The following is a 26,700-nucleotide window of genomic DNA, read 5'->3' on the forward strand; positions in this document are numbered from 1 at the left end:
CACCTCCAGTCAACCTCTCCAGGAACGCTACTCCCGGCAAACCGGCGGACAACCGGGCAAATAAAGGGTTTGCAATACGATGGTGCTTCTAGTTATGCTTCTCCTCCAAATTACCGGTGTGCCCGGTCAAGGGGCCGGTAAAAACTGTTTTGGCGTTAGGCAACCACATTGTGTAGCACCGTTGGCACTGCCTTGAATATTTTGTCACCCTACCACGTAGAATCCGGCATTGTAGACGGTCTCTGTTGGATATAACTGTCCGTCCTTTGCTGCAAGGCGTCTCAGAGTATTCGCTCACCGAAGTTACTAGGACGACACAGTTCATACTTTTCTACCCAATACGAGTAGAGGTCGCAAGAAAGACCTGACTAATGCACATTGTCAATGAAGTTTGATTATACTGTAGGGTGTCTTACGAGTAGGCTAGCAGCGTAGGCTCAAACATAGCGGGAGGTGGTTGACTCAAAATGGGCGGAGAACACGGCTGCTGTCGCTCTGCGGGCAATGACGGCTACTACTTGCTGGAGCTAGGTTACAATTGTCCAGTATCTTCCGAACGGGTTATCCCGTATACTGCGCAAGAAAAATTTCATGCCAGGTTAATTGGACTTCTGAGGGTGATATACTTGGAGACGACTGCCACGATCAAACCCAAGGCTTGCCCAACACAGATCCAGCGAGACTGACTGCAACGAAGCGGCCATAACAAACGCTCGAGCTAGTCGTTTCTCCCAAGAAAATCTATCACTACGCGTACCAGTATGGCATTTCGAGCATTTTTAGATTGAGGGGATTGAAATGCATCAGTGTTATTCTTGTGAGATGCCCAGAATAAGAAGAAGTGTAAGGCGACGAAGCTGGTCTTGCAGTTTCCCTGTACGATTCGCAGACCGGATGAGGATTCGTATTGAGCTAATCTTCCACTATTAAATCAAGAACAAGAAAGCTGAAGAAAACTGAAGAAAACGAAGCCGTTTCCCGCCTATATCAGTCCTCGACCTTTTCCAAGGTGCCTGGGTTATGCGCTACCCTTTTTCCACGTTGATCATGGAACACAACCTTTTCACATTATCAGCACAATCGTGACAAAGCAGAAAAGGACCAACCTTGGGTGGGTGTTTCACTCCCTCCTGTTCAGCTTCTTCCTCCGTTTTGACGATCTTTTCTACCTTTTATTGTCCGTTAGCACATTCTTGGGATACTGCAGCCATGGATAATGCTGGGGTTGATACCTCTCCTTCATGCCGACCTCCGCGGATTTTGGTAAAGACGTGGTCGCCGGGAGAAATGATTCGTCCATGCTTATCGTGAACTTCGTCCATGTTGACACTATAGTTGAAGCGTATCGTTGTAGGATTTTCGAGCCACAGCCATAGAGCTAATATACCCTATCGTTGGACAGCCCTATGACATCAGTTTGGGCGCAACCAAACATTAGCTATACGCACCGTGGAACCAGCTTCGCCACGCCGCGCCCATTACCGAAGCAGCACGTCAGGACGCGGTAACCCTTACGTTCGTAGCCACGTCTCCTAGAACTATTGGCGAGTATGCTCGACGCTCTAATACTTTGTTGAACCAATACTGTTAGCGTGCGTACAATGCAACACTTTAGAAACTATGGCACGACACACTGTCCATTTCAGCACATCACAAGCGACAGCAATAATCGTCTTCCTATTGGTCGTTAGTCCAGGCCTTTTACGGCCACTAATTCTGAGAGCTATGATGGAATGGCTCTCCCCTCGAACTGGCGGTGGAGAGGGAAAAGCCAGGGAAATTGTTCAAAACGATTTAATCCACATCTTTGTCTTCATGACAGTCTAGATCCTCCCACGAATATTTACAACTCCTGTGCTCCAAGACTCTGGCCCGACTGCAGCATCCCATTCCCAGAAGCTACCAGCCGGCTTTCTGACAGCGGCCTTTCATGCATACTAGCTTCGGTCTTTCCAGCCCGGCTGCAGATAACTCCAGTCCTGATTGAAGTCGAGCCCACTGCGATACTTTCCATACGCCACCAGCTCCACCTTGTCCAGCTTCGCTCCTGCATCAGTCAACGCCCACATGCTGATCGCCAGCGTGTTCTTCCGCGGTTGTTGATCACACCTGGCGGGAAGGGAAAGAGGTGAGGTAATGGCCAAACTGATATCCGTTCATGAAGACCTGGACTACCGTCTGTGCGCCTTCGAGGGCACCCAGCTGGAGCCCGATGGGGACATCCAGATCTTTATCGAGCTTCAATTTGAACGTGGTCGGGTAGAGACAACCCTCAGCTCCGGACACCCCGTCTAAAGGGCTGCTCTTTGACGCGGATTTGGGGCCTTGTACGCGGGCAGATGCCAGCCCATGCGCTCACCATACAGTCCACCCTCGTTCATCAGGCCAAGGACGGCGTCAATGTTCTTCTCGCCGCCTGCGTTGCCCTGAATGCGCCAAGATGTGAAGTTGCCCTCTCCAATCAATGTGGCGCCCAGGATCCCCCGCGGATTTTGTGTCCCCTTTGACCCCACGTTGTTCTGATCATGGCCGGTATAATCCGTGACCACTGGTAGAACGTTGTCACGATCCCTGAGCGAGGTTGTCTGATGTAGTTGGGTCACCCCGTATAATTCACACATAACTACATAATGCAGCTCAAGTGTGGTTGCCTGCGGAGTGCTTCAGTTTCTGAACATAAAACATGGAGGAGTCGTTTTTCTGTCGAAGGCGATAAAGGCATGAGCGTTCGACCTTATTCACCCGCAATATCTATCAATATACGCTCTTAAGTGCCATCAATGATCAACGATCGCTCGCCCATCGCTTCGTCTCCAGGGCCCTAAGGGATGAGCAAGTTCAGCGGCTTGGCCACTACATTCCCTTTGCTTCATTCGATGATGCAATGCAAGGCTGTCATTCAAAGACATGCAACTATCAAGACGTTCGCCCTCTGGTAGGCCTCCAATTCCTACAACTCCTGTCACTGCACACAAGGAGCTGGCAACAACGTCAGCAATTTCCTAGCGTCCTACAACCTTAAATAACGAATCCATCTTTAAGGCTACCATGAATTCAAGCGGTGGGAAACGCTTCCTCTAGTGCCCGCCTGAGCTTTACCTATCATGCCTACAGGGGCCTCCCAATACTGCGCGACCGTGTCGGGCCACACTATCACCCAGAAAATCTGCCCAGCAAAAAGGGAAGCGCCGCAAGATAGGCCTCATGAAGAAAGCATATGAGTATAGTGAGCTGTGCAATGCTGATATCTGTGTTGGAATACGACTCAGGGAATTCAGTCATATTTTCACGTTTCTATCCGACCCAACCAGGTTCTGGTCTACACTAGACTCACTGCTTGTATGTTACATGAGAGCCTAATTATGTCAGTCCATACTAGCGAAGAGACAAGGCAACATACTACCCACTGCCGGTTCGCCAAACTGGTGAAAATTTCAAATCAAGGTCGGGGAATCTAGACTCCAAGAATCATGTCCCAGTGGCTGTTCCTAGGTCTACTGTTTTGGGGGGAAAGGCGAGCGTCAGAGTATAGTACTGAGGATTATATAATCCCAGGATCATTTATTCCCAGGTGTGTTGTTCCAGGAATCAGCCAAAGCTGGGAATGCAATGCCCGTGTTTAGGTAATTCCAGGATAAGGAGATTTCCGGATAAGGTCCCTCCTGGGGTCTACTCTGTCCTGGGAATACTTGTGGCTTTGAAGCCACTTAGTCCCTTTTTTTGGCCCCCTGTTTAGCTAGTACCTGGTTGGTCTCCCTCCAGACTAGTGATGACTATGAGCCCAGCTAATAATGGCACTAATGTGAGTATGATGTGCCTTGCTGCCAGTGGCCGCAGGTCATGCTGAGCTTGATGACGCACCATCTCTGTTTTAACTGAGGGCCCCTACGTTTGGCAACTATATACCTAACTAGAAAGCTCTCTTCCTGAAGGAAGCGGAAGTACGGGATCAAGACGATCAACACAGAAGGGCTATACGCTGTATCCAACCTGTAGTCTTTACTGGATCCATCATTCCTTCCACAGCCTTCTCCCGGTCATTGAAAGTCGAAACACCGTCTCAATCCACACCAGGCACAACACTGCCACAAACTGGGAAACACTGTCCAACACTCTGCGTGTGGGAGGACTGTCAGTTAGACAACAGCAACCTACCACGTGGCTTGCAGTTACCTGCAGCTAGCAGAGCAAGATGAACCACAGTTGCTTTCTTCTCGAGTTGCTCTGGAAGACATTGGTTGACGGTCTGCCCATCGCCCACTGAGCAGTGAGCAAGTTTAGGGGTCACGAATTTGCCGGTGAAGACCAAGTCTATCATATGATGATTGCTGACGTGGCAGGATGTCTTATGGGTTCAAGTATAGGTCCAGAAGAAAGAAGCAATCCGCGTTGTCTCTACTGCCGTAGCCTTCGAAGATCCTTTGCGACGGGATGCTCCTGTCACATTCGCCAATGGGCGGCCCCCAAATCGCGACATCTACGTTTGGTTGGTTCATCCAGGCATCGGCCACAAAACCAGCAGGAACAGGAGTAAACGCAGTCGGCGTATTATGGTCCAGTCGACCATAGCTGATATCGGAACAGGAATAGGCCCTCGGTAAACATTTCCGACGGCAGATCCATTTAGGCGGGAAGAAGTAGTATGACTAGTCACTTACCTTGTACCCGACGGCCGTTGTAGGAATCGTGAGCGATGTAGACGACTCTCAAGTCACTGTTGGCGCAGTCCGTACGATTGCGATAGACAATTCCACGCAGTCGAATATCGCTGCGAGCGGGCACTTCATTGATCGAGTCGTATTGAGAAGATCTGATGGTTTTTTTGTCCTGCAACCGCCAATTTGGTTATTGTAGATAAAGCAGTAGGATCGCGAGGGTCCTCGCTTTTCCAAGGAAGAAAACTCATCGCGTCTCTCGTCCCATTCCTCATTGGAGCAATCACTCTCCCCGTCATTGCATTCATCGACTAAGGTGCAGCTGAGGATAGGACTGGAGTTGGCCAGGTCATTGTAGCTTTCAGGATAGCACAGGATATCATCCGCTAGCTGATCAAGCGAGTCCTCGTATATGTTTTCGGTTCGGGCTTCTAGTTCACTTTTAAGGCCAGGAAACTGCAGGTTTGGATAGATGTCCTTGACCGCATCGTTCAGCCAACGAATACAGTTGGTGATCAAGTCGCTGTTGTAATAAGCCGCACTCAGGATGGCGAGGAGTACCTTCTGCGTCTTCTCGCGCGCTTTGGCGTTGTTAGTCTCAGCTCGGGCTGGCAGGCCACCGGACTGATAGTTAGGACACGTTGGACTCTGAAAGTATTGCTTCAGAGGTCGCATTTTGCCGCTCTTGCCATTCAGTATCGTAGCGCCATTGCATGCGCACCAGGACATAGCGCCGGGCTTGTTCTTACAAACACCCACCTTCTGCATTGCGAGCCGCTACATGTCGCTAGGGCAGTCCGATGAGCATCGGTCGGGCTTGTCCGCGCTTTGCACAAAAAGCCCGTCAAACTTATGCCATTCGCCGTCTGTCCACTTATTATCTTCGTCATCGAAGCAGCAGTAGGGACGGAGTTCATCCTTTATTGCACTTGACGGCGCCGCTGCCGGAGTTGGAAAACACCTGGGGGAAATTCTGGAGAATGGGACAGCTTGCCTTGCATTCGTCCGGCTCCCCAGCCCAGACGCAGCTATTCCACGCATCCATACTGTTTGTCGCCTTGACAGTGCAGCAAGCTGCTTGATATCCCTTGTGGCAGCCGCCCTGTGTGCTACCAACCTCTACCATGCCCCTCTGGGCAAGTGTAGTCGCAGCAGCTGTTTAAATGCGTGTACCAGCCGCAGGTCAGCATTAATGCTTCAGAATAGCATAGTGTGTGCAGGTTGCCATCACATGTAGTTGTATCGAGCATGAGCTCCTCCTTGTTGTGGCGGTTCTTGTCAGTACGGAGGACGGCTTGGTAGCCGGTTGGGCACATCTGGCCGCAGTTGGTCCATTTGCACTGGTCGATTGTCTTCTTGACCTGAATATGTTCGCTGCTGTTGCTCCTTCTTTTCGATGTCATCCCGTGCCGATTCACAGTGCGCTGATAGAAGGAGTCCGAGAAGCGCCCATCGGGCATGTCATGAGGCCGCCGAGATCCTGGCCCAAGGCAAACTGTGCCTTTATCTCTAGCGTTTCTTCATCGTCATAAGCCACCCACTGGTTCTCCCAGTGAATAACCTTTACCGCTGCATCCTTATACAGCTTCGGTGGTAATCGCTTCTCGTCAATGATGCCCATGATCTCACTGTTCAGTAGGATACCGTTCTCCCGTGCAGATAGAATCAAGCCATAAACTTGGTGTACTAGCCAGGCAGCTGGGATTTAAATTCTGCTTAGATTGATTCACTCTGCGCACAGTCCCTGGTGAAACCTAATGCTAGAGTATACCTACTTGCCTAACTTCAACAGACTCACTATAAATACTCCTCCTAATGGGAGCAAAGGGCTGTGAGAAAAATCATCCAGCTAATTAAAATTCCTAAACTGAGAACTATAATTATAGTTATAATCCCACCCACCACCACTAACAGCTTCAGAAAGGTCAAGCAGTGCGGATTACTGTCTCTGAAACCATATCTTAAAGATCAGGAGTTGATATATATCCCTTATATATATAGTCTAGATCAGCTGGACGGGGAAAACTTAACATCATTCACAATATTACAGGACATGGTATTTGCCTTTTTTGGCTGGAGCCTTTTTCCAGTGGTAATATATCCCTGGTAGACAAAAGATTCATCTAGTGCTCACTGCTCCCCTGTGGACTATGAGCCTCATCTGCCTAGAACACCTAACAGAGACACTCTTATAGTTATTGAAACTGACATGCAAATGGCTTTAGCTGTTATTCCTCTTTCTTCTTAGGCCCTGGGCTTAAAGCCACCAGCTGTATAGCTCTGCTAAACCAGACATCAACCTATATTCCTCTTCCCCCCTTGGCCCCTGGATTTAAAGATAGCAGCTATATAGCTCCGTTAGACCAGACCACCCTTGATATCTTATTATTATTAATTTGACGAAATGCTTCCTGAATGGTCTAAATGCAGAGAAACTTCCCCTGCTGTGATCTATTCAAAACACGAGAGTACTATAAGTTTGATATTTCAGACCAATATTTCAGCCAACAGATCACTGCTTTCATGAATACTATTACCAACAAGGACTACTTCTTTAGTAATGGTGGCGCTTTGAATCTAAATGGTGTTTTAAGTGTAATTAGATCACTACAACTTGTCCTTGCCTGCATAGATATTGAGCACTATACTCTGTAATTTGATCTGTGGCAATATGTGGCTGCTTTTGATGCCCACACTGGAAACTGCCGGCGCAGTGAAGAAGGTGATCAGCCTGACGCACGGAACGAGAGACGTTTGAGAGAAACACAGTCAATGGGGAAGGAACTCTGAAGTCGAGAGCACTGCATTTGAGAGGACTGAAGGGTGACTGTCTCTGCTAGCTAGGAATAGATAGTTGTTAACTCCTCTCGGACTGTGAGAGCACGTCCTCTGTCTCAATCGGAAGGACAGTAGTTACATATCCCATGCACCATTAGAAAAGGGTCTTTTGTTCCATCCTACAGATGAAAAAGAGCAGCGTCATTACTGTTCTGTCATCTTACGCAGAGCACTGCTCTATGTGTACAAATCTCACTCACCTTTTGACTTTCGCAATGAGAACTAGTTCAACTTTGGAAAAGAGGCTTATACTGGTTCACTGCCGCAAAGCAGATGTGTTTACGCTTGCGAGTGTTAAAAGAACGTTGCAGCACCCCATCAACCTCATTGAATTGGATCGCTTCCACTACCGGATGGCTAGCTAAGTAGAGCAGCACATCTGCGGATTTAAATGAGCTGCAGTGCCGGATTGCTATCGAACGCAGGTTAGGTGGTAAAGGGGCTTGCATAAATTGGTTGTTACACTCCAAACCTAGCCTCTGAAGAGCAGGGAAGTCTGCGAAAGCCTTTTTAAGCATGATCGTGGTGGAAGATAGAAGTTGACCACATTCTCTGGATGCACAATGTATGTCTCGGGCCATTACACCAACACCAAACTTAGACTGAATGCAACTCTAGGACAAAGTACAGCTCACTAAAGAGAGAAACCATGTCTTACAGCACTGCGTTGGAAGGCTGAAATGTTACACCCAAGAGAAACGGTTTTCCTGGAGAAGAAGTTTGATGAGTTCAATCCAAATAAGACATATTAGAAGTTTAGACATATTATAGAGGCACTAAAGTATGTTGAACTGGGCCCAGATGCCGCAACACCAGATGCGATCAACCTCTCCGACAACAAAGCATGCAGAAATCTTGGCAGCCAACGGCAATCACCAGCCTCTTAGAGATAAGGCGCAAGGCAAAACTTATAGGTGTGGTTCTGGGAGACACAGTCAGCTTAGGCAAGACTTGGGAGACAGTTGGATTCATGCTGAAAGTACATACCCTTTGGCTGAGCTGGAAAAGCCTTTTCCATACTAACCAATGGTAGTTGTGGGAAGATGGCGCTGGCGCCTTAGATAGTTTCAATTCTTAAATCCTTGGTTTTTAATATGACTTTCATTCCATACACTCAATTCGATGTACTGTCCCTAGCAATATGTTGCCGAACATGAATTCAAATTCAAATTCTCAGCAGCTTCAGTTATAGAGCAAGATAAACCAGGAGGCCACAGCAGACTGAGTAGCAATAGGATGAAATCTGAAAAGGCAATACAGGCCAAGAGACCGAACCTCCCGTAGATTGCCTTGTAGATTCCCTCGTAGATGACCCCGTTTTTCTGACTCTGTCTGACACACCTCCTGTCCCTACGAGACGACGTCATTAATGTCAAGCTGGGAAAGCAGGACGAGATCTTCGACGGTCAACTATACAGGTCAGAATCGAGGGCCCTGAAAGACCCCGATGCATCTATTTCGGCCAGGGCCGAAATCACTGAGTGCCACTACCCTAATTCCCTCGTAGATCTGTCCCGGCCGGGGCCGAAATCAGCGAGTGCCGGCTATCTTGCTTTCCCCTTTGATGCCTGCCTAGGTGCTTGTAAACTACTATGTGGATACATGTAAAAAAAGTAAGCTTTGAATTCATACTATGTAGCAATAACGTTCAGGTTTCTGCAGCAGCACAAAGCAAGGTCCTCAAGTGAAGCATTCTTAGCATGTCTTATGGATATGACATGCTCAAGCTGTTTGAAGGGCGTAGCTGCAGCACGCAGCAAGATCCTCAGCTGTGAACGTTATATCTCTTTCCATTGTGTTAGGGGTGGGCGGGCGGCGCATGACGGATTCGAACTCTAGCACCAGTGGAGCATTCTCAACACTCATCGAGGTAACAGTAATCTCTTCGTCCGCTAAGTGGGGTTGCAGCACTGTTGGGGAGTCTGTTTGAGGAGTCGTACGATTAGATAGCAGAGAGCTATCGACCTCTGCCTGTAGTCCACGGGTGGTTCTGGGGGTGATAGGCCTGAGCTTGTAGACTTTCAAGGTGACTCTGCGCTCGGGGGATCTCTTGATATGAACGAGTATGACCGTATTGACTTGATAGCCAGAATTTGAGAACCACCAGTGTGCATCAGTTCGTAGTTGTGCTTCTGATTCAGAAAGACCAGTTTCAATGACGAGCGAAGGCCAGTCGTCATCTTCGGAAGGATTCCTTGACGGAGTGAGAGACTCGTCAGCTTCTTTGTCGCATGTTCTTCCACTGTACCGGGAGGCCCTGTTCATAGTGTAATCATCGTCTGGACGGATTCCCATTTCGAATAATTTCAGGACAAGTTTATTTGAAAATGACCCCGTTACGCGCTCGTGAGCTTTTGAGGGCATTATTCGAATAACGACTTGCTGGTGCTGTGTGTCGAGCGTCAACCTGTAGGGAACCTCAAGGGGGTTTCGATCTCCAGCTAATAGTTCCTGCAGAGGTTGGGATACATTTGACACGATGATAAACTGGTTCGAGTAAGAGGTGTCGGAGTTGATTCGACGATAGACATCATTCGCAGTCTCTCGAAGGACAAAAAGAGAGGGGGCAGATAACACTACAGCACCCGGAATTTCGAATGGCAGGTGCGCATAACGGTCACCCGCTACCTTGACCTGCGAGGTTCGAGATGCAACATCTGGCTCGGTCCTTCTGAGAGACACCACCGAGTCGACGTCCTTTGCCTCCAGGGAGGAGGAAACTGCGGATAATAGCGGAAACACCATGACGGCTAAACAAGGGTGTATAGCGAAAACGAGATGAGGCAGAAGAAGAGAAGCGAGTAGGCTATTAACAAAGGGGGATGAGCATCATGGATGGGAAGGGTACATCATCGTTAAGAGTGACGGCCAAATTACCACTCAGGCACCCCCGGCGCCTCGGACCCCAGCGAGAAAGGAAAGTCGGGCCGGGGTGGGGCCGGAAGCGGGCGGGGCTAGTTTATCCAGAAGCAGTACTGTTTTGCTTATCGCTATCAACACCATCTACATGATGCTCTCCAGCTTATTGCACTGCATCAACGCGCCTTTTTCCAGTTACCAAATCGAATCATTCAGTCTGTGTTAGCGCAGAGAATACCAAATAAAGATTCAAGCAATATGATGCAATCGAATACAAGATGCTTGATATTCAAGAAAATCCACTGGAACAGCAGGACTTCAACGCCGAGGAAGTTTGATCTTGTCATTGCCTCGAATGTTGGTTACACTATGAGTCGACATCCCTACCACACTCTCTGATATTAGCTCAGGTCATTTTAGGCAACTCCCATTTTGCCTGATACCCTCAGCCATGTACAGACGATTCTTAGGCCTCAGGGTCGTCTTTTCTTCCAAGAGCTATCCCCAAGTGAGTGTATCTTTCGGCAGTCAAAAATCATTCTCAGAAGCTACAGTGATCGTCACAAAGTGCATGGTGTTTATAATGGTTAGTATTATGGCCCTCAATTCCCTTACTGCAGATAATTAACCTCAGTAGGGTCTCTTCTCTGGCTGGTGGCTCGGCGAGGCAGACGGCCGTATCGAAGGACCATTCCTACCTCCAGAGGAACGGGACACCTATGTCCCTATGAGATGTCTGGGAAAGGGTTCCTCAGAATACTCTATATCTTCCTGTATCTAATACCTCTTTTAGAATCAGAAAGTCGCTGAATCTGTGAATGCTAGCCCTCAACATGGTGAAAAGTTGAAATTCATGCAGCGTCTTGAATCGGGATTAGCATAATATCTTCTTGACAGCAAGACCCGGTGAAGCCGAGATCACATGATCTTGTCTAAAACACGTAAATAGATGGTTTAAAGCTAAACTTGATGAACACTTACAGTTTCGCCTGATGGGAAAAGACGCATCGATGGCACGAAGAGGGGTGAGTCACCCAGACAGAGGGCCGTCCTCTCTGAAGAGAAAGCCCCATGGGGAGATAAAATGAAGCTTTTGCTAGAGGACGACAACTCCGATGATGGTGTGCCTTTTCTCTTACTAATTCCAGGTGACTTCTCTGGTTCGGGCGTATGGGGGTTCACAATAAGCGCTTCTTCGATCTCTCTGGGACTTGTAATGGCCATTTGACAAGGCGTGCGGTGATTTGTGATAATCAGATGGATAGATGAGTCAGATGAACTTAGGCAGCAGACGGGTATCAGCAACCTGGTGGTACTGGTGACGTAGAGTGTCACTTAATGAGCCAGGAAATTTGTCACACTGACTTTCCGTGATACTTATCAAATGCAATAATTTCAGAAATTCACTCATATTACAAGCAAATGAAGTACACGAGCTGCGAACACCAGGGACAGGGGGCATCTACGGGGGAATTAGGGTAGTGGCACTCACTGATTTCGGCTCTGGCCGAAATAGATGCATAGGGGTCTTTCTCAGGGCCCTCGATCCTGACCTGTATAGTTGACCGTCGAAGATCTCGTCCTGCTTTCCCAGCTTGACATTAATGACGTCATCTCGTAGGGACAGGAGGTGTGTCAGTCAGAGTCAGAATCCATAGCAGAGAAGTGATCAGAGGAGTAGGAGAATAAGAATTGACAGAGGGACTGTGGGAGAGATGGAGGAGAGATGGAGGAGAGAAATAGAAGCCGGGAGAAGCAGAAAACCATGGTAGTACTCTTTGATGGCCATAAGTAATTGAGGAGTGAATTAGAAGTAGAAGATATGTTTATTAAGTATATACTTCGATTTGACTCGAAAGTGGTATTTATACATAATATCTCCATCGTGGATGATATATGGCTGTAGATTATGCCCTAAATCTTTAGTACACCCATTCGTTCCATGCCATGCTAAGGTCTAGACCACCTTCTAAGATGATCCTGGATTAAGTTTCAGTGTTTACAAAATGGCGTATTGGGAGACCATACCCAACACAGTAACTAACAGGGAATTCCCAGGTCCTTGCTTTACAAGCAGGATATAGTAGCAAGGCACAAAGCTTAGCTTTCTTGGCTTTCTTTTATTGTTTTTGTTTGATTTCTGCTGGCGGATCACTGCAACTACCTCTCTAGGTGGAGAAATCGGCTGTTCTCTTCCGCGAGCTAATTTTCCTTTCTCGCAAACTATGCCCAAGTTATGACATAATTGCACTCCACCGTGGATTAAACAGAATTTGTCAAGGATCTTGAGGGAAAAACTTGAATCGGTATAGCATCTCCACACAATTTTAATTATGTTCTTCTTGATTTAATGTCTGCGCTCTTCCATATATCATTTTCATGACCTCTTTCCCTCGCCATTGAGTGAATATCGAACTACAATATGCTTGCCGAGTCTCATCACAATGAATGATCCATAGAATGAAGCTCCCCCGCGCTCAAGAGATTGATTTCGACCTTGATCGATACATCAATCGATATCTTCCCCAATCCCAGCTTCATCGCTTACCATGGCCAATCGCGCGGTTCCTAGGGTACAGACGTGTCCCGCAACCGGAAGTAGGCAATCTGCTAGTCTGCGCATGGGCATTTGTCGGCGCGTTTAGCGGATTAATTCTGGTAATGGGTGTCTTCAAGTCTTCCGAGACTATCCAAGCGCATCATCCTCCGCTCATCGTCGCTAGTCTAGTATGTTTTCTGCTGCCAGTATCCTCGACAAGTGCTGACATTCTAGGGCGCAACGGCCATCCTGGACTACCAAACGATCCAATCCCCGCTGGCTCAACCGCGCAGTTCCATCCTGGGACATGTACTCGGGGCCGTAGTCGGGGTCGGAGTCACCAAGCTCTTCAAACTGCGGTCAGACTTTGAGGATCTCCGCTGGGTCGCCGGGGCAGTCTGCACCGCTCTGGCGTCGTTGGTGATGGGGCTCACAAACACCGTGCATCCGCCAGGGGGAGCCACGGCGCTGCTGGCGGCGGTGGATCCCACCGTCGACGCGATGGGCTGGTTCTTCGTCCCGCTGGTTCTCATCGGGTCGTTGCTGATGCTGGGCTGCGCGTTGGTGGTCAATAATATCCAGCGTCAGTTTCCTATGTTCTGGTGGACGCCTCGGGACGTAGGCCGGAAGAGGGGACCACCGGATATCGAGAAGACGTCGGAGGTTCCCCAGCAGAGTCGCGAACGACGGTTAAGTCGTGCGGTTGGGTTACTGCGGGAGAATTCGATTGTCATCACGCCGGATCAGGTGGTCATTCCCGATGGGTTTACTCTGGGGCTCGAGGAGAAGGGTATTCTGGAGGTATTGAGGGATCGCTTGAGATATCCAGAGCAGTATGAGAGCAGTGTTGGAGACAACAGCAGTACCGAAAGTTAGCGACTGTCAGACAGCGTTTTTTAGACTATCTTACAGCGGAATCCCTCCGAATTTTGTATAAATATGATTATGACTATTGTTCCCCTTTGGGTAACGATAAAGCCTTCGGCGCAGGCGCTGTCCATTGCTGCCTTTCTGCCTGAGAAATCGGGCGTTTATATCTTATGTGAACTCTGATTGGCCATCTCAAATCAAGTACTGGATGCCTGAGCCGGAACATCCACTTTTTTCCACTCGTCCGACGCCTCGGTTTAAGTCCCCAGCCCTAAGTTTGTGCTATTATTTTCGACTCCGTAGAACCTGATCTCTTAGAATAGGATCAAGATTGCCCGATCTGACCCCGGATGAGCCCGAAACATGATCGCCCCGTTCTTCTGGGTCTGCACTTTAACGTACATATGGCGGACAACTACCGCGACGTCAAAATACAATAAGACGACGACTTCAAGCAGTAGCTTTTGCTTGATATCAATACTGTTAATCTGATTGATCAATTGGAATCCAGTGGATCATTGTTCCGTGCAGGATACGCATAAGCCTAGGTGTCTACACTGGGGTAGCAGCCGGTGTCTGTTAAGAATTTGGCCAATGACAATGTCTAACACATCATCCTGCCATGTTGACCATTTCCAACTGTCAAATGCTACTGACTGCCTGGAAAACCTCACAATAACCCGTACACGGTTGGCTTCATTATCGACCTCGTGGATTAAAAAAAAATGTAAAAAGAAAATAGTCAGTTTGACGAGTCGTTCTCGTCGAATCGTCGCGCCATCCCCCTTCATCGCTGTGGCTTCTTTTTTTTGACATACCTATCTCCTCTGCACCAGCTTCATATCGCTTTATGGACCGTCATGTCGCAATCATCCCTGAAGTCACAGTCGCCGCGATCGGTGCCTACTTCATCTACAGAGCATTCAATGCTCGACAGCAGCAACTCTCCCTCAAGGAAGCCGTCCCATCTGCTGTCCTCTCAGTCTCAAGCAGATTGAGATTGTCAAGGCCACTTTTGAAGTCTCCCATGCAGTTATTCTCTTGTCGGCCGGTGTCGGTGTCACTCCCCTGGTATCCATCCTCCACGCCATCACCAACTCCACATCAATCCAGCGCAGGATACACTTCATTCATCGATCTCGCGGCACCCAGGTCTGCACCTTCAAGGATCCCGTCCAGGCGCTAGAGAAGAAGTTCCCCAGAATGCAGGTGGATATTCGCTAAACCCGTTGACTACAGGATACCCGGACTAGAAGCATGCGGGGAAAAAGGACATTCGAATCAGTCTCGGTAGAGGCTTTATCGCAAGTTCTCCGATACATTACTGAAAGCTGCAATTCTGCCAAGATAGCGTGCGTCTGTCTTTGTCGCTGACGTATCCGTGAGCTGCTGCCCTCTGCTTTGGCGAGAACGGTCATGCCCAATTCTTCGGTTATTGTGCCGATAAGTTTAGGCTAATCACTCGCGGCACCACGAGCGAGTCATTGCCTCCGAATGTGTGATTAGCGATATCAAGACGAGTCTATTTTCCCCAGGAGGGGTAGTCTTATGCAGACTGCTCTTGGTCACCAGCATGCTTCGCTTTGACCTATATCACCGCAGCCAGAGACATACAGCAACTATTGAATCCTGCGGATGGCCACTTAAAGTAAGCCCTTGGCCGAAGCTTTACCGGGAGGTTGCATCGATGCGCTAGGTTCATCGAATGTGCTTCGCCAGCAGTGTACACTGGCAGTCAATCTCGGGTGGCATTGTTCCGTCGGTCAATGCAAGGTGTGATCCATCAGCCCAAACTAAGAGAAGCAAGGAAATGGTCTGTCGATCGTATGTTGCTATTGGAGTTCTTGATGCCGAATGCCGGTTATTTGCCACTTTGGGGAGGTGTGGAGATCTGGGGTTTGTGGGGAAGGCGACAAGGATCGGAAGGTGGAGATGTTATCGAGAACATCAGGACTCGGGCGAGAGTCTCAGTCGGTTTCTTCCTCTGATTTCCATGATTGATAAAGAATGTCAAAGTTCAGAATAGGGCACGTGTTGCTGCGGATAATTTGACAACGCATAGCGTCAAAATATTTCGATGAAACCACAGATTCACTCCACCGAAGCTCATTGCCAACAAGTCAAGACGGCTGCCAAGCGTCATCAAGCTCGTTCCCGCGATCTTAAATTCCGCCGGTAATAGCCCGAGCCATGCAAGGCTTGAGAATCGGTTTGTGGAGTGGCACGGTTGTGTTACATACCTGACTGAGTCGATGTGAGGGGTAGAATGGGAGAATGCACAACTATAAAGAGGGGCAAATTTACTCGCCACTTTCACCAGTACCAGGCAACAAGGCAAAATCGAGATGCACTCAAATCTAGGACTCGCAGGACTTGCAGGACTCTTGGCCACTGCGTCTGTGTGCTTGTCTGCTCCAGCAGATCAGAATATCACCAGTGACACTTACTTTTATGGACAGTCGCCTCCTATATATCCATTGCGTATGTCCCTCTCCCTTGCATAGACACAACCATTAATCTACGAAATAGCTGAGGGAAGCGGGACTGGCTCCTGGGCCGCCGCTTATGCAAAGGCAAAGAACTTTGTTGCCCAGCTCACCCCAGAGGAGAAAGTCAACCTTACTGCTGGGACTGACGCCAATAATGGCTGTTCTGGCAACATTGCGGCTATTCCGCGACTGAATTTTCCCGGGCTGTGTGTATCTGACGCTGGCAATGGCCTTGTACGTGCACAGCATGCAGCAAGTGCTGGAAATAACTAATCTCTGTAGAGGGGAACCGACTACGTGAGCAGCTGGCCAAGCGGACTACATGTTGGTGCCAGGTATGGTTGATCCTCAGTCGACCGCATGACTAATACTGACCGTCCGCAGCTGGAACAAAGCTCTAGCTAAGCAAAGGGCCATCCATATGGCCAAAGAGTTCCGCAAGAAAGGTGTCAATGTCATACTTGGACCCGTCGTCGGTCCCCTGGGTCGTGTGGCTGAAGGCGGACGCAACTGGGAGGGTTTCTCAAATGATCCGTACTTGAGCGGTGCCTTGGTCTACGAGACCGTCGATGGAGCGCAGTCGGTTGGGGTTGCGGCTTGCACCAAGGTCAGTCACCTCGAACGAATTCTTGGTTCAGCCAATAAACTCTTCGCTTTGCATACAGCATTACATCTTGAATGAACAAGAGACAAATCGAAACCCGGGAACGGAGGACGGCGTGGATATCGCGGCAGTCTCTTCCAACATCGATGACAAGACCATGCACGAGCTGTACCTCTGGCCTTTCCAAGATGCCGTCTTGGCCGGCAGTGCTTCCATCATGTGCTCATACAACCGCGTCAACAACTCCTACGGCTGTCAAAACAGCAAGACTCTCAATGGTCTCTTGAAGACCGAGCTCGGATTCCAAGGTACGTCGTCTTTGTTCCATTTGCAGGTCCAGGCTGATCGATTAGGATATGTAATGACCGATTGGGGCGCTCAACATGCCGGAATCGCGGGTGCGAACGCTGGACTGGACATGGTGATGCCAAGCACTGAAACATGGGGGCCAATCTCACGACCGCTATTTCCAACGGAACGATGGACGCATCGAGATTGGATGACATGGCCATAAGGTAGTCTGGCCCCGCTGAACCGCAACCTCGAAACTGACAAAGACAGGATCATCGCTTCGTGGTATCAGATGAACCAGGACTCTGACTTTCCGTCTCTTGGCGTCGGCATGCCGACGGACATGTATGCACCTCATCAGCGGGTAATAGGAAGGGAAGCGTCGTCCAAGCAGACATTACTCCACGGTGCTATTGAGGGCCATGTCCTCGTCAAGAACACCAACAGCGCCCTGCCACTCAAGTCACCTCAACTGCTCTCGGTATTCGGATACGATGCTAAGGGACCGGATGGCCTGAAGCAAAACTTCAACTGGTTGTCATACAGCCCTGCCATTCAGGAAAATCACACCCTGTGGGTTGCAGGCGGTTCTGGGGCAAATAACGCTGCGTATGTCGACGCTCCGATGGATGCCATCCAGCGCCAGGCCTACGAAGACGGCACGTCCGTGTTGTACGACCTTTCATCAGAGGATCCCGACGTTGATCCAACCTCTGATGCGTGTCTGGTCTTCATCAACTCCTACGCCACAGAAGGGTGGGACCGTCCTGGACTTGCCGACAACTCGAGCGATACCCTGGTGAAGAACGTTGCTGGGAAATGCGGCAACACTATTGTCACCATCCACAACGCCGGGATCCGGGTGGTCGGCGAGTGGATTAACCATGAGAATGTGACTGCTGTCATCTTCGCTCATCTACCAGGTCAGGACAGTGGAAGGGCATTGGTAGAGTTGTTCTACGGCCGGGCCAATCCGTCCGGAAAGCTGCCGTACACGGTGGCTAAGAAGGCCGACGACTACGGTAGTCTGTTGCATCCGTCCCTGCCAGAGACCCCATATGGACTGTTCCCGCAGTCGGACTTTGACGAAGGGGTGTACATTGACTACCGCGCCTTTGACAAGGCCAACGTCACCCCACAGTTCGAGTTCGGCTTTGGGTTGTCGTACACGAGCTTTGAGTATTCCGGACTGCGGATAAGCAGTCCTAAGAAATCTCCGCAATATCCTCCGTCAGCCACTATCCAGCAAGGTGGAAACCCTCATCTCTGGGATAAAATTGTCACAGTTTCTGTGCAGGTCAAGAACACTGGACGTGTCGCCGGTGCCGAGGTGGCACAGCTCTACGTTGGCATCCCCAATGGCCCCGTACGGCAATTGCGTGGATTTGAGAAGGTCGATGTCTCAGCAGGGGAGACGGCAAAGGTGCAATTCGCCTTGAATCGGCGTGATCTGAGTACATGGGATGTCGGGGCTCAACAGTGGTTGTTGCAGCGGGGGACATATCGGTTGTATGTTGGACGGTCGAGTCGGGATCTCCCTTTGACGGGGTCATTTACTCTGTAGATAGCAGTCACAGTCAGTATATGAGAATAACTCACAGAGTCAATGTCATATACAGTTCTTCTCGTCTTCTCCCTTGGCGCGTCGAGATTCATGACGTCATTCATCTCTGAGGTTGCATTCCTCTCGACAGAAAGGTATTTCCACCTTATTTAAGAGGTATCGATCTGGAGAATGACATTTAGGAGCGTCAGGAGCGCCATTTGAAGCCTTGTTGAAAAACACAGACGACACACCTGCCGTAAGACTGGATGCGCATTGTTCACGGAGAGATTCCGCCCGACACGAACACAGCGCGACAACACGTGAGACTCCGCGCCGATTGTCTCTCGATCTGCAACGGCAAGTGTCATCCTCCATACCCACTCTCCGCATCAGACACATGTCTCGCACGGTTCAATCACAACTATACTATGCCAACCGCCCTCGTCCTCGTCTATCCCTCCGTCAATACTCTCGACACCAACGGCCCGATCGGCGTGCTCTTCCAGGGCGGCTTTTCCTCATTCATAGCCGCCCATGACGAATTCACCACCTCCCAGGAAAATGTAACCTTCAAACGGGATTTGTCCATCGCCGAAGCCAAGGACAGACTAACGGAGTTTGATATGCTTATTGTTCCTGGGGCGCGACCGAACCATATCCTCCCGTTCCTCTCGGCAGATGGGCATCTCCACGAACTGTTAGAGTTGATATCTGCCTTTGCGAAACTCGGCCCCAAAAGTCCCGGGCCTCCGGGCGAGAGAGTTCTTTTTTCAGTTTGCAGTGGGTCGTATCTTCTCGCGGCAGCAGGAGTGCTAGATGGTCTCACGGCGACATCACACCGATTGGGGCTCGGACCCCTGCGCAATCTATGCGACGAGTACAAGAGTCGGACACCGGGGGCGAAAGGGACGGAGGTGGTACCGGAGAATGCAACGGGCACTGTTCACTACGTCGATGCAGGAATGAACGCGTCGCAGGTGCGCATTGTCACGTCCGGGACCATCACCAACGGCATGGATGCGGCCTTGTACCTTATTTCGCTACGGTCGGGGAGACCGGCCGCAGAGGAGGTGGCGTCGTTTATAGGGTATTCATGGAGGGAAATGTGAGGTTGGGATTCGGACATATGGGAGGTCATGATTTCTATCTTGGACATACGGAGTACATATACACTAATCTACGGCATTCTACTACTGCCCTCGCATTGGACATGGATCCTTGGACACAGCTGCTGTTCCCTCCAAACAAAGCCGCTGCTGCTGCTCGCCACACTGCTTCCTGCGAGAACCAGCTCTCCGCTGTGTGGAACCGCCGACAATCCGCCGCCTTGTAGGTGAACTGCTGCGGCGTTTCGTCGTCTCCGGGCGCGTACTCGTTACGCAGGTTGACTCCTCCGCCGAAGACGAACGGGAACTCGTCCGGGTCAATGGGGATCGATCGGTTAAATTGCGCCCATTCTTGCATTGACATCAGAGACGAGCCATTCCGTAGAGACTCCCGGATCAAACCGTGTGCAGTTTCAACATAAGAGTAGATCCCACCGTAGGCCAGGTTCTGGCCGCCACGAGTGCCGCCAATGGCCTGCATAGGTCCATACTGAGGTCTTCCGCCAAACGCGACCGTGCGAACGCCTTGTCGCTGCATTCGATCCACAAAGTAGGCACATGTCGAGACACAGTTGCCATCCGTGATCTACTCTATTAGTGATTGCCTTATCTTTGGCAAGAGAAACTTACAATGACGATATCCTCCGGAACAAATAATCGTTGCGACGGGTCTAGTGGAATCGGCCCGTATCCGGTGATTGGAGAGTGCGTCGTGGAGATGCTGGAGAAGTTGAAATTGGCATAGAGGTTCGACAATGGCGCCCCGTCAATCTCATACGGTCCGTACCAGCTCTCCAGGGATTTGAAATTGCCATCCTGGTTTGGCGTCACTGCGGCCTGCCATGAGAACGGGTTCCCCTCCCAGAGCTCGAACTGCAGCTTTCGAGACGACTGCGCCAGTCCGGAGAACGCTTTTGTCAGGAATTCTGCGCCGGGGTGAGCCCGTAGCCGAGTCGCTGTGTATGGCACCACATCCGGAAAGAAGATATGAAAGAGGTCCACGCCGGCCGTCAAGCTACCCCCGGGGTTGCCGGACAGGTCCACGATTATCCTCTTCTTGCCAGCTTCTGTGGCATTTCGCAGGAAGTCCACGGTGACCTGCTGCAGGGTCGCGGAATCAACCGAGAAGGTGGTGACGGCAAGCACGCCAACGTCCTGTAGTGCCTCTTCCTCTGAGAAATATCCCGCTATTAATCCGCCGTAGCTAGACCAGGTTGTGTTGGGATAGGCCCCGCTGTCGGATGCTGCAACGGCCGTCGTTGGAATTGGTTCTTTGCGGCAGCGGGCGTTGAATAGTGCGGTGCCATTGCGGTACGGGAATTCCAGTGGTATGAGATCGGCTGTTCTCTGGCTCTCAATGGTGGAGCCGTTGGCAAATGCGAGGGTGAGCCGGTCGCCAGTCCACTTTTCTCCTAAATTCCGTGACCATAGACCGTTGTTGCGGGGCGTTCCCAGAGCGGTTTGACTGGCTAGAGACGGAAAGTTTGTGTTATACCTAGGTAGTTGTTAGATGTTCGTCTACTGAATGAAGTGTAGATCTTACTGAGCATCCGGGTCATGTAGAGCAGCCTCGGAAGAAAACGATTCAAGATACTGAGCAGCGTCCTGGCCGTCTATAGAGACTACCGGCGAGACGGACTGGACTCCTCGGAGCAAGAGTTGAGCGTCATCTACCGAGTCAGCTAGCTTCGCTTCGCCGCCGCGAGAAACTCACCGAGCGTGTATACCTGCGGCAGCTCCAGGCCATCCGAAGACAGAGAGACAAGAGGAAGTGAGTTGGAGAAGCGAAAGAGCACTGTAGAGCAGAGCTGGAGAGTCAGATGGTCGTCATGTGCTGAATTGATGAGTTGTCGCAGATCTAATTCAAAATCCCAATGGCTAGAGTAGTCGTGACTCTGGGCCTTTTGTCTGATATTGTCCAAACCACCGAGTAAGTCTGTCGATGGCATCAAATATTGCTCTGGGGGATCTGCCATAGTCAGTAATATCCGCCTGTAATGACAGCACGCACATACTCTTCAAATTCTCGATCGTCGACTGGAACTGTAGATACTTGCGATATTCGTCGATAAACTTGACGGCGTCCTTAGCATCGAACGGCATCGAAGTTAGACACCCATAGGCCAAATTTCCCGGGATACCTTTGGTCGTCTTTGCCTGAGCAATCCAATCGGAGACTTGAGCACAAGGCTCGACTTGACGTTCATTATTTTGTAGCTGACTTGCTTGAGCTGAAAGACATGTTAGTGCCAGTATTTGCGATGAGAATACCCATCGATAATGCATCACGATGTGAGTGATGGAAGCTGAGGAGGAAGAGTAGTTGCGTTTGTTTTTGTTTATGGGATTTAATAAATGTCGCTGATATGATCCGTCATATCATTCACAGTCTCAGGGGCCACGAGGAGACCGATCGACATCCGATCTGGGCCGATCTTTCTTTTTATATCGCATGATGTGTTGCTGTGGAGTTGGGATCCACAAGCGGTTGAAGTAGTCGTCATCTAGAGCAGGTTTCCTGTTGATTAGCTGGTGTAACCGGTTACAAGGACAAAGACGTTGTCGAGACCTGTCCGATATAAGTTTGAGTAACCAAGTGAGGAGAAACTCCGTGACAACCGGTTTATTGCCTTGTCAAACAATAGACTATCCCTTCACAGCCAATAATTGACTTCCAGTGTCACGTACGGTACTAACGAAACAACTTCACTACTCAAGGATATTGCATTGGAAGAATTTTGCACCTCGACGTGAGAGGATAAGCAACAGTTTATATCATCTTCCATCGGAACTCATTAGGGCCACATCCTCAGTACTTTCAATGACATCTTCATCTTCGTCCGAGGCTACCACATCACCCACAGTTAACTCTTCGAGTACTAATGCTAGCAATAGCAGTTTGGATAATTATGATGCACCTGTTTTAAAGTGCTTCTCTTCGCCTACTTCATCCACGGGGAAGAAAACAGCATCAATCCTTGGGAGCCTCAACAGTATCCAACCAGCTTAGGATATATATATATATGTAGCATGTCGGAAAGTTGACTTTTCTGTCATCTTCAAAAACACAGACAACCAGACATTACTGAGTTAGGGCGGCAGAACCTTTTTAACAAAATCAATTATTTGTACCTTGAATCGACAGTCGTTTTCCCCCACATTCTGATCTCTGGCTGATTTCGTCATTAAAGAACCTCCCTCGCTTGGATCTAAAAGCCCTCCAGATCCATTATCCAATAACCACAGACCAATAATTGTTACCCGTCTTGGCTGATGAACCCGCCAATCAACAGCATCCATTCTGGGCCGTGGCTCAGGGTCCGCCCTCTTCTTGGATCAGGTGGCTCAGGGGGAAACAAACTCTGTGTTTTGTGTCAGTGTGATGATGACAATCGTCAGTCATCGCGCCTCAAACAATCACTGGCCGAACATACCTACAAATCTTTCATTCTCATCAGTATAGGATTATTTTCCCTTCACCATCTCACACTCACTGTCAGCATGCGATCCATCTTCTTCCTCCTTTTCCTCACATTCAGCGCTACCGTCCTGGCTGGCTCATCCATCTCCTACAACAAATGGGTCAACAGTCTTCCCTCATGCATGCAACCCTGCTTCAACACCTTCTTTACGAATATTGCTCAAGCCAAATGCGGCAAGGGTGCCAGCAGCAGCACCAAACCATCCGACATAAACTGCATCTGCCAATCAGGCAGCTTTACCTCGAGTGACGGGTATGCGCCGTCCATTGCGGACTGTGCATCGGTGCTATGCCCTGATGCAGCGTCTCAGTTGCAAACCGTCCTGGGTTCATATACCCAGCTCTGTTTGAGTCAGGTCAATTCAGATGGAACCGTGCCGAGTCTAGGTATGTTGGTGCGATTTCTGCCGTTCTCCCAATGCTGATCTTTCCTAGGGAGCACAACGCCGCTGTCGGGCTTGGATGCCATCCTTGTGTCGGGCGGTATTGGCCTTCTTCAATGTGTCTTATAGTCAGTTGCATCTGTCTTGCTTTTCTTGCTCTGTTGATATAATGCATAGTGATGATCTATTGCTTGGGTATGGCTGTCTCCACGATTTCATACTCGTAATTCCTTCGCGCATCTGAATAATCAGGCAGTGCAATATTGCTCACTGCATGTCGACTGCCAGGTACAATACTAGAATTAATCCTGCGATACAACTAAGTCGTATTTGTTTGAGGGAAGTGCACGTACATGCTCTCTCTACCTTATCCGCTTGATCTGTCTCCGACAGTATTGTCGCATTGATTTCACTTTCACTTATATTAGCAAGGCAGATTACTCGCCCCAGTCCGGAAGCTTCTCCTCTCCTATCACCAATCAACACCGTTGAAGAATAGCAACGATGTGGAATAAGCTTCACGACTGCTGACAGTTGCAAATATAATTGCACAGCCTCCCACTCGCCAAAGACCGTGCCACGTGTGCCGCCAGAGTATCCTGATCGACAAACACCTAGACGATTTCAAAACCTAAGAAAAGAATCCGAAAGGCTGAAACAACATATTCAGCCCCAGAGATATCGTTTGGCCCCAAACAGCCGTAAGCGGCCCCAGCCCCGCAGCCTTAGCGTTGACCGTCTGGCACAGCCCAAGCCAAGATTGCTTCGAAAGCTTAGCCGGTACGAGGTGATTGCTTTTTGGGTTAAGGTTCAAGTTCAATACGAGGCTGAGATTTGATCTTGCTGTAGAATAACCATGGCTGTGACACGGCGTTCAGCTATTTTTAAGACAGACAATCTCATCAGGAAGGTATATAAGGGTTCAATTCCGTGCCTACCATGAATAAGACATCTAGAATCAACTGTATCCTCGCTTTTCTCCAATATCAAACGTGATCGTATCGAGCCAAAATGTGTCTCCTTATCCCCTCTTCCTCGCCAAAAACAAAAGAGCACAGCAGAAAGCGGGTGACTCTGACTACGCAAGACCTCGACCATCAATGAGAGAACAACACAGTTCTCAAGGGATCAGAGAACATTATCAGCCGTATTCCCATCATGGCAGTAGGCGGTCACGAAGCAGCCGTTGAACACATCCATTATGTCTGTACCTCAGCTTCTTCGTTGGAGGTTTGCTAACCATGACCAAAAAGGACTCGTCTCGACGTTACTCGAATGATACCCTCGATATATGAATTCAACCATAGGCTGGGTGTGATGGACATTGGAGGAGCTTGATGGTTTTATGTTCTATACGTTTGATTTGGATGCATTTAATCTGATATACATTGATTTGTGTTTCTTAGCATGAAATTATTTATACCTTGTTAACCTTTTTAACTAGTCATCCCGTCCTCTCATTTCAAGGTCCACTTGTTTTTCGGTAGAGTTACAACAGTCACTACTTCTGGTGAAATAACAGAATTCAGTTTTCTGCTGTTGGGCAATGTGGTGATGCCATGGTTAATGCGGATCCAGTTCCCGGATCAGGATCAGACTGTAGATGAGTACCGTATAGATTCGCAAATACTTGAAGAAAGATAGAAATCACTTCCATGCATTTTGTCATATCTCATTATCATACAATCGCAGGAATTTAAACAGTTCCAGCAGCGAGAACGTAGCCACCATCAACCACGATAGTCTGCCCATTCAAGTACTGGTTGCAGACGGCAAACAGAATAGCGCTGCCCATGTCTTCATCCTTGCCCGGTCTTCCAGCAGGGACCTTACCCTCGTACTTCTCCTTGGGCAGGAAACTCTTCTGCTTCTCGTCGCTTTCGTTGGCGGTCATTTCCGAGGGGAACACGCCGGGCGCGATGTTGTTGACACGGATCTTCAAGTTGGAAGAGGCGATCTCATGCGCCAGCATTCTTGACACATGGATGGCAGCGCCTTTGCTAGCGTTGTAGTGGAAGTGGTGCTGGGCTGTCTTGACAATGCCGGAAATGGAGCTGATGTTGACGACGGTACTGGACCAGCCGTGCTCGATGTCGGTTCCCTTGTTCAAAAGGGGTAGGAAAGCAGTGGTGGTGAAGTAAAGTTGAGTTACATTGGTGCGGAAGATCTCATCCCACTCTTCAATGGAATTGGACTCGTCCTTGAAGAGCTTCTGATGCAGTTCCTCGGCGCTCTGGCTGTCGGTGTCCTGTGTCTTACCAGAGATGCCGGCGTTGTTGACGAGGATGTGCAGTGCTTTTTCCTTGGAGGAGATTTCGTCGACAAGCTTCTGGATGGATTGCTTGCTGGTGATATCGGCGGTGATGGGAATGATCTGTCCGGGAATGTTGTGCGAGTACAATTCTGCAACACGGTCGAGCTTTTCTCCTGTCCGACCAGTGATGTATACCTTGGCACCGTTTACAGCCAGTGCCTGTGTGATCATGAGGCCGATTCCCGAACCACCTCCAGTGACGAGGGCAACTGCGCTGGTCAGTCTCATATCATCTGGACGGCCAGGAACAACATACCTCGGCCCTTGACGCTGAAGAGGCTTTCGAGCTTGAAACGCTGGTTCTGTTGCTGAGCGTCCGACATGGTGATTGCTTGTTTATACTTTTCTTCTTTGTGATGCGTCTTAATTCGTGGAAGTGAGGTGAGTTCGGTCGATCTTTGTTGATCCGGCTGGGCACTGCCGTGGGCTCTATATAAGTGCAAGACTGAAACAGGCCATACATTCTATCATCATGTTGGCGTAATTCGATGCAAGTGAAGCCAAAAACCTGGCTCAGTGGCGAGTCTAGATGCAAATGTGTGGAGAAGTTGAAACCGTTAACACTTCATCAGCATGACGTAGTTATCAGATGGTGGAATATGAACCTCATGTTGCATATTTCTACAACATATTCAGTAAACATACAACCATGAGGATCGTTCTGCTTTTATGGGTTACAGCGCTAACATTGATCGCACGGTGGTATATCAGATCCGTCTATGAAG

At 49.4% G+C, this 26,700-nt stretch overlaps 14 protein-coding genes across 14 annotated transcripts; 6 read left to right on the forward strand and 8 right to left on the reverse strand.

The window, feature by feature from the left end:
- Window positions 1-857: 857 nt before the first annotated feature.
- P174DRAFT_440845 (DUF2945 domain-containing protein) lies at window positions 858-1,341 on the reverse strand. The gene is made up of 3 exons (XM_024827154.1): window positions 1,233-1,341; window positions 1,107-1,169; window positions 858-1,059 (listed from the first exon to the last, which is right to left on the reverse strand). Exons 1-3 carry the CDS (start codon window positions 1,320-1,322, stop codon window positions 988-990), a joined length of 225 nt encoding a protein of 74 aa, XP_024682159.1. The 5' UTR covers window positions 1,323-1,341; the 3' UTR covers window positions 858-987.
- Window positions 1,342-1,937: 596 nt separating this feature from the next.
- P174DRAFT_430567 (beta galactosidase jelly roll domain-containing protein) lies at window positions 1,938-2,621 on the reverse strand (the record flags this gene model as incomplete). Its single annotated transcript, XM_024825639.1, has 3 exons — window positions 1,938-2,087; window positions 2,110-2,324; window positions 2,360-2,621. The coding sequence occupies 3 exons, from the start codon at window positions 2,619-2,621 to the stop codon at window positions 1,938-1,940; spliced, it is 627 nt and encodes a 208-aa protein (XP_024682160.1).
- A 499-nt stretch (window positions 2,622-3,120) lies between these two features.
- On the forward strand, window positions 3,121-3,442 carry P174DRAFT_353692 (uncharacterized protein; the record flags this gene model as incomplete). The annotated part of the gene is made up of 2 exons (XM_024821733.1): window positions 3,121-3,339; window positions 3,392-3,442. Coding segments are annotated over 2 exons (270 nt in total), but the record flags the coding sequence as incomplete, so codon positions are not given.
- Window positions 3,443-4,706: 1,264 nt separating this feature from the next.
- P174DRAFT_430568 (uncharacterized protein) lies at window positions 4,707-5,423 on the reverse strand (the record flags this gene model as incomplete). Its single annotated transcript, XM_024825640.1, has 1 exon — window positions 4,707-5,423. The coding sequence occupies one exon, from the start codon at window positions 5,421-5,423 to the stop codon at window positions 4,707-4,709; it is 717 nt and encodes a 238-aa protein (XP_024682162.1).
- A 145-nt stretch (window positions 5,424-5,568) lies between these two features.
- P174DRAFT_420166 (uncharacterized protein) lies at window positions 5,569-6,276 on the reverse strand (the record flags this gene model as incomplete). The annotated part of the gene is made up of 3 exons (XM_024824849.1): window positions 5,569-5,810; window positions 5,887-6,041; window positions 6,074-6,276. The coding sequence occupies 3 exons, from the start codon at window positions 6,274-6,276 to the stop codon at window positions 5,569-5,571; spliced, it is 600 nt and encodes a 199-aa protein (XP_024682163.1).
- Window positions 6,277-9,128: 2,852 nt separating this feature from the next.
- P174DRAFT_405610 (uncharacterized protein) lies at window positions 9,129-10,303 on the reverse strand. Its single transcript, XM_024824077.1, has one exon. It carries the CDS (start codon window positions 10,236-10,238, stop codon window positions 9,216-9,218), a length of 1,023 nt encoding a protein of 340 aa, XP_024682164.1. The 5' UTR covers window positions 10,239-10,303; the 3' UTR covers window positions 9,129-9,215.
- Window positions 10,304-10,619: 316 nt separating this feature from the next.
- On the forward strand, window positions 10,620-11,134 carry P174DRAFT_440847 (uncharacterized protein; the record flags this gene model as incomplete). Its single annotated transcript, XM_024827155.1, has 3 exons — window positions 10,620-10,709; window positions 10,763-10,938; window positions 10,990-11,134. The coding sequence occupies exons 2-3, from the start codon at window positions 10,804-10,806 to the stop codon at window positions 11,131-11,133; spliced, it is 279 nt and encodes a 92-aa protein (XP_024682165.1). The 5' UTR covers window positions 10,620-10,709; window positions 10,763-10,803.
- A 69-nt stretch (window positions 11,135-11,203) lies between these two features.
- P174DRAFT_430571 (uncharacterized protein) lies at window positions 11,204-11,576 on the reverse strand (the record flags this gene model as incomplete). The annotated part of the gene is made up of 2 exons (XM_024825641.1): window positions 11,204-11,284; window positions 11,334-11,576. 2 exons carry the CDS (start codon window positions 11,574-11,576, stop codon window positions 11,204-11,206), a joined length of 324 nt encoding a protein of 107 aa, XP_024682166.1.
- A 1,236-nt stretch (window positions 11,577-12,812) lies between these two features.
- P174DRAFT_420168 (uncharacterized protein) lies at window positions 12,813-14,985 on the forward strand (the record flags this gene model as incomplete). The annotated part of the gene is made up of 3 exons (XM_024824850.1): window positions 12,813-13,079; window positions 13,126-13,692; window positions 14,680-14,985. 3 exons carry the CDS (start codon window positions 12,813-12,815, stop codon window positions 14,983-14,985), a joined length of 1,140 nt encoding a protein of 379 aa, XP_024682167.1.
- Window positions 14,986-16,106: 1,121 nt separating this feature from the next.
- Window positions 16,107-18,709, forward strand: P174DRAFT_420169 (beta-glucosidase; the record flags this gene model as incomplete). The annotated part of the gene is made up of 7 exons (XM_024824851.1): window positions 16,107-16,242; window positions 16,291-16,484; window positions 16,533-16,585; window positions 16,635-16,857; window positions 16,916-17,162; window positions 17,208-17,252; window positions 17,370-18,709. 7 exons carry the CDS (start codon window positions 16,107-16,109, stop codon window positions 18,707-18,709), a joined length of 2,238 nt encoding a protein of 745 aa, XP_024682168.1.
- Window positions 18,710-18,903: 194 nt separating this feature from the next.
- Window positions 18,904-20,067, forward strand: P174DRAFT_440851 (class I glutamine amidotransferase-like protein). Its single transcript, XM_024827156.1, has one exon. The coding sequence runs from the start codon at window positions 18,958-18,960 to the stop codon at window positions 19,798-19,800; it is 843 nt and encodes a 280-aa protein (XP_024682169.1). The 5' UTR covers window positions 18,904-18,957; the 3' UTR covers window positions 19,801-20,067.
- On the reverse strand, window positions 19,835-21,900 carry P174DRAFT_370128 (peptidase S41 family protein; the record flags this gene model as incomplete). Its single annotated transcript, XM_024822314.1, has 5 exons — window positions 19,835-20,383; window positions 20,428-21,292; window positions 21,341-21,467; window positions 21,512-21,766; window positions 21,813-21,900. The coding sequence occupies 5 exons, from the start codon at window positions 21,898-21,900 to the stop codon at window positions 19,835-19,837; spliced, it is 1,884 nt and encodes a 627-aa protein (XP_024682170.1).
- A 1,283-nt stretch (window positions 21,901-23,183) lies between these two features.
- Window positions 23,184-23,865, forward strand: P174DRAFT_440852 (uncharacterized protein). Its single transcript, XM_024827157.1, has 2 exons — window positions 23,184-23,665; window positions 23,714-23,865. The coding sequence occupies exons 1-2, from the start codon at window positions 23,299-23,301 to the stop codon at window positions 23,788-23,790; spliced, it is 444 nt and encodes a 147-aa protein (XP_024682171.1). The 5' UTR covers window positions 23,184-23,298; the 3' UTR covers window positions 23,791-23,865.
- A 1,492-nt stretch (window positions 23,866-25,357) lies between these two features.
- On the reverse strand, window positions 25,358-26,359 carry P174DRAFT_405623 (SDR family NAD(P)-dependent oxidoreductase; the record flags this gene model as incomplete). Its single annotated transcript, XM_024824078.1, has 2 exons — window positions 26,232-26,359; window positions 25,358-26,184 (listed from the first exon to the last, which is right to left on the reverse strand). The coding sequence occupies exons 1-2, from the start codon at window positions 26,296-26,298 to the stop codon at window positions 25,358-25,360; spliced, it is 894 nt and encodes a 297-aa protein (XP_024682172.1). The 5' UTR covers window positions 26,299-26,359.
- Between the last annotated feature and the right edge of the window lie 341 nt (window positions 26,360-26,700).

Source organism: Aspergillus novofumigatus, assembly GCF_002847465.1.
Source record: "Aspergillus novofumigatus IBT 16806 chromosome Unknown P174scaffold_4, whole genome shotgun sequence".
NCBI lineage: Eukaryota > Fungi > Ascomycota > Eurotiomycetes > Eurotiales > Aspergillaceae > Aspergillus > Aspergillus novofumigatus.